The 5,504-nt window shown below is 42.0% G+C and overlaps 1 protein-coding gene across 1 annotated transcript in view; it reads right to left on the bottom strand.

The window, feature by feature from the left end:
• Positions 1-5,159, bottom strand: part of agmo (alkylglycerol monooxygenase) — a gene marked incomplete at its 5' end in the record, with an annotated part of 141,051 nt that extends 135,892 nt beyond the window's left edge. The window contains 1 exon segment of the mRNA XM_037676511.1: positions 5,008-5,159. Coding sequence (XP_037532439.1) covers positions 5,008-5,159 — 152 coding nt within the window.
• Between the last annotated feature and the right edge of the window lie 345 nt (positions 5,160-5,504).

The following is a 5,504-nucleotide window of genomic DNA, read 5'->3' as shown; positions in this document are numbered from 1 at the left end:
CATACATTAATAATTAATAATACGTACATACATTAATAATTAATAATATGTACAGACATTAATAATTAATAATACGTACAGATATTAATAATTAATAATACGTACAGACATTAATAATTAATAATACGTACAGATATTACCCACTGGAAGTGAGTACTGGGACATCTAAATCAGCTGCATGTCGACTCAGGTCATTTTTATATTACAAATTATTTATCCAGTCTATGATTAAAGTTCGACCACATCTTAACAGTCCAGCTGCATTCAACATAAAATTTAGATTTTTTTTTATGTTTATTCTTTTCACTGTCTAACAAACATTTTACTGAGGCCCCACTTCTTTACTGTTGAAAGTTAAACTCGTCCTTTTTGCTCATAAAACCCTTAAAACTGGTAACTTGCCAGTTACACATTCTTATTACCTACGAATATTACCTGAACTGTTTTACTCTTTGTACCTTGTGATTTTGAATATTATGATGTAGCAACAAATGAAATGTACAAAAACCTTTTATTTTAACTTTTTCCTTTCTTTTAATTTAGGTCGTTTCGAGGAGATAATGACAGCGTTTCAAGAGCGTTCTCAAACGATGCTCTGACGGTTCTGGGCTGAAAGAGTAAGAGTTGGTGTGGCGAGACGACGGCAGCGCAGCTTCCATTACCTCACATGTAATCAACGGACGGACAGCTGACTGGCTGATTAATGGCTTCAACCTGGCCGGCTCGTCTCGATATAGATGCTGCTCAAACGCAGGGCTGCCATTAGTGGTGCTTACGATACGAGGTTAGAATCAACAGAATCAACAGGCCTGTCAACAACACAGCCGCATCCCAAACTGGTCGGCTTCCTGCTCACCCAGAACCATCTGGTTCTGGGACCGTTCAGAATAGAAAACTTTTGAAAATACAGTGCGTCTGCTGACGGAGGTGGCCTGTGGTGGAAGTGAACAGGGACAGAAAAATGTGAAGTAAATTGAATTTGTTTAATATTTGTGTCAATCACTGAGCTAATGTGTTTATAAGAGGAGGCTCTGACGGCGGCCAGCGCTTAAAGTCTGCGGTCCAGGTTTAACGGACTCGTGTTATTTTAGACGGCTGAAAAATTACACTTTTAAAAAACTCTCCACTCTTCCTGCTCTCAACATTAAAATGCAACTTGAATAACGCAATAACTCCGTTTATTATGAAAAGGATCCAGGCTAGCTGTGGATTTACACCAACGATAAAAGTTCACACAAATATTTGCACTGGGACAGAATGAAAAGACTTTTTTAGGCCGGTGTGTGCACAAAGGTCACGGATTGTTTGAAGGTCCACGTTTGCTCCAACTTTAACCACAACTGCAGTTTGTCTGCGCCGACTCCAGCCAGATGCAAAGCAAAAGATCCTGTCACAGACTTTTGCTTTTACGTCTAAGAATGAAGAGTTCTGAATTTGATTAGGGCTCTAATTAAAACGAGGCCCGCTGATTGGCTTGGTTGGGTTTTCTTTTTCAATCTGCTGCTATCTCAAAGATCTGTGTCTGGCAGGAGAAACCTCCAGCAGCAATGTCTCCACAGCATAGATGGCATCAGCACACGACTGCCAAGTTCTTTCCACTTAATTATCTTTGAGCTGTCCTTTAATGTTGAGGTCATGGGAAGGAAACTATGAAATTACCCATAAAACTGCTCAAACTAAAAATGATGTTTTACATAAGCTCATATTTCCAAAGCCAGAATGGAACTTCCCTTTTTTTCCTCTGAGCTTTTGAATTGTAGTTCTTTTTTTATGCACAAGTTTTAGATTTACAGCTCGCCTCGACAGAATGAGGATGACCACGCAACGTTTCTGCTGCCGTACACGACGAGACGTTCCAAAATGCAAACGTGATCAAGCAGGAAGCACGGCTGTCATCCGACCGTTAGCGCTGAATAGCAGTCGGAAGCGCACGAGGATTGCCAAACGCGTTTCCCTTTTTGAAACATTTCGGTTGAAGCTTCCTCTGAGAGAAGCTGGAGGTCAGAGTTTGGTTGACTGAGTCAACTCTGGCTGACCAAAGAGAGGAACGAGGATCGTGTCGGCCCAGTCCTGCGGTCGAGGACAGCAGTTTCATTCTGCTAACGAGTGGAAACGCTTCTATATCCTGAGCAAACACTGCGGCTGCTCAGCGCTGTATGAATATCTGACCCCACAGCGTTGCACGGCACCAACGCCGACAGGCTGGCAAAGGGACAAGTCTAAGTTTTTAGGCATTAGGCAAACCGTTTCTTCACTTCAAGAAGGGACCAAGTCCTAGCACATAAAACTGTCCTGTATGCAGACAACGTACAGATGAACTACACAAACATTACGTTCTTATGACTGAATCACAAATCAACACAAAAACAGATTATTTTCAATTTGTTCAGATTATTTCCACACCACACAGGGTCGATACAAGACATGCAGGATGACGTCACACTTGTTGCTGCACACGTCTCAAGCTGTAGATATGAAGTCATGGTAAACTAATTTAAGGAAGCCTTTCTCTTCTTTCTGCATTACTGCATCGTGCAACGCACCAGTCCCACAACATGTTGCAGCCACCACCGTGCTTGGCAGTCAGTGCAGCGGTTTTAGGTCTGGAAGCCTCAACTGCTCCAAAATACTTCCAGCCAATGTGGCCAAATGACTCAGTTAGCTCCTCTGACCATAAAGCTTTTCTCCAGAAGGCCTGTCCTGCAGGTAGACGCACGTTTCAGTTCAGCATGAAGATGTAACGAGCAGTTAATAGAAGTTTTTAAAAAACAGATAAAAGTATGTATAGATTGGGTTATGTATGTATTTATTTGACTTGTTTATAACTTAGGGACAATCCATAACAAAACTAACTTGTGCACCCGTGTTTTATTAAAAAAAACTAAAGTTTAAAATCATTCTATCCTGGAAAATGAACAGTTTAAATCCATGTATAAAAACCTCACATTAAAATGACATTCAGGCATATGAGGAGCGTCTGTAAACATCTGGACACAGCTGTTTACCTGGAGTCTTAAACATGAGGGTCATCGTTCATTCAAAGACTAAAAACATGCGTGTTGGTCTGCATTCAGGCCTCCCTGGCAAAAGATCTGTGATCTCTGGGATTTGCCTGGTTCAATAACGGTTTATAATAATAAAGTTCAACTTTTATTTATAGAGCATGAAGGAAGTAAAGGGTACACGCTCCATTTTACTTGAATAAGATAGACATGTGTGATCTAATTCAAAAGAGGAAGATGACAGGATTTATTAAGTTTACATTATCCAGTTTGATCTACTCCTTTGACCTCAACGTTCCAAAATGTATAATTAGTGCACAACTTCTGTTCTTTATCTATATTATGACATCATTTTTTCAATTTATATGTTATTAGTATAAGTGGAGACAGACAGGCTAATGGCACATTTAAAAATGACTAAATGTAGTAATGTAGACAATCACATGTTTAAAGGAAACAATCATTTGGCACATTTTACACGTCTTGTTATAAACGTTACATTTTGCTGTAGGTAACACTGATTTTGTCTCCTGATAAAATATGACCTTGAATTCTAATAAGCTGGGTAAATACACTTGTGTAGGTATAATCAACAATTTCCTGCGGGATCAATAAAGTTCTTATTTTATTTTACATAAAACATTCAGTCAATTACTTAAATGTTTTATCTGGTCTGTTTTCAGACTCATTACAAAAGTGACTAAACGTTATTGATGATCACACTATCTGATTTAGTTTTAATATAGTTTTATGCCATTTTTCTAACTGCTTACTATTTCAAGAGCTGAATGGTATTTTCAAAATAAAGTAATGAATAAAGCTCTTAGAAATCTTATTATATCAGCTCCCTGAAGGGAAACTTGTGATTTTAGTTGTTTTGTTACTGTAATGAGTGGAGTTGAGAAAATGACGGCTCGGCTGTAGTCGACACATCAAGGCATCTCCATGACGACAAGAACGCCCAGCGTGCCCCGTGTCACGGCGTCTGGCAGTTCAAATCATCTCCATGTGCACAGAGAAGTATAAATAAATGATAAGATGACCACCAGTTGTGCCGCACCTCACAGACACGTGGGCCGGCTCCTGGTGGCTGCGGCACATTTTAAGCACTTGGGTTTCGCCGACCTCGAACATCAACACACGACTTTATTCCCAACCTACGAGGACTGGACAGCGGTGGCTGCTTGACGTGACGCTGACACAAATAAACGTCTCTGTTGCCCACAAATTCATACTTCTCATCTGGTGTGCTGAGTGGCAGCTGTGCATCTGGCACGCGTGTCATCAGCGCACGTAAAGCGTGTCCGTCCTACATGTGGAACTCTAAAAACAGAATATCCGGTCCGTCTGTTCCTGTGTTTCCTCAGCGCGTAAGGCTGGACGTCGCAGACTCGGAGACATCACGGTCCGCAGCCTGTTGCTGTGGCAGCGCCGAGTCAGGACCACAGGCCTCCGGAGACCGAGGCCTCTCACATCTGCACAGCTCTCAAGCAGCTGGATGTAACTCAAAAGTAATTGCTTCCTCTGCAGTGTCCAGGAAAACATGATGCGAGTGCCATGTTCGTGACTCTTCCCTGCAGGGAAAGCAACTAAATCAACATTTTAAAGCCATTTATCATCAGTTACCTTCGTATTCTTTGTGTTTGCTCCATGAAAGCAACAAGGAAGCAGAAGATACTGGTTAAATGGTGGAAGGTAGCAGACTTATAGTGGTAAAACCAAACACAGAGCACGAACTAAACACTGGAACCCCCCCAGAGAAACCTTTGACGCTTGGAGTCAAAGTTACTTGAGTGCCAGAGAAGATGCATTTGAAGCTGAAGAGAATATTTGGTGGAAGCTCAAACACTTTGAAATAAAAAACTACTTGGACACTGCTGATTATTCAAACCCTTCAAATTCCCCATGAAGTCAAGCTGACCACAGCTCCCAGTGAACCACACTTCCTCTACACTCAGATGTGATGAACTGCCATCAGCTGTGGATGCTGGTGTGATGCTGGTACCGTGAGCGAAGCGGTGGACCCAGTAGTAGCAGAAGTCCACTCCTAAGAAGGTAAACCACCAGGTCCAGGCAGAGTCCCAGGGCAGCTCCAGCAGGCGGAAGTTGTCCCACACGTACATGTACGCCGACAGTTCACAGCCTCTCATCAGCAGCCTGGGGGGGGGTCAAAGTTCACAGTGAGCTTATATGTGCACTTCATTTCACTCCACTGTGCACGATGCCAAACTGTTCATGTCATGAAAAAGGTTTGTACGCTCCATCATCCAGGTAGAGGACAACCAAAAGATTAAATCGTGTCATCCGTACCAGTTCCTTTAAGTGAGAAACGTTTCAGCCTCCATCCAGAGGACTTCATCAGTCTACAGCCTGCCAACCAGATCTGGCCCATACCATGCCACTTTTACCTACACAGGCTTCACAGGTAAACCCAGAGCATAAAAAATGTCTCCTTCACTTGCAAAGTTTCCTCATTTGATTTATAAACTAAAAGCAGCTACA

The sequence above is a fragment of the Nematolebias whitei genome, chromosome 5, assembly GCF_014905685.2.
Source record: "Nematolebias whitei isolate Nwh7 chromosome 5, NemWhi1, whole genome shotgun sequence".
Classification (NCBI taxonomy): Eukaryota; Metazoa; Chordata; class Actinopteri; order Cyprinodontiformes; family Rivulidae; genus Nematolebias; species Nematolebias whitei.
Note: the sequence above shows the minus strand (reverse complement) of the source record. Positions and strands in the feature narration are given on the sequence as shown.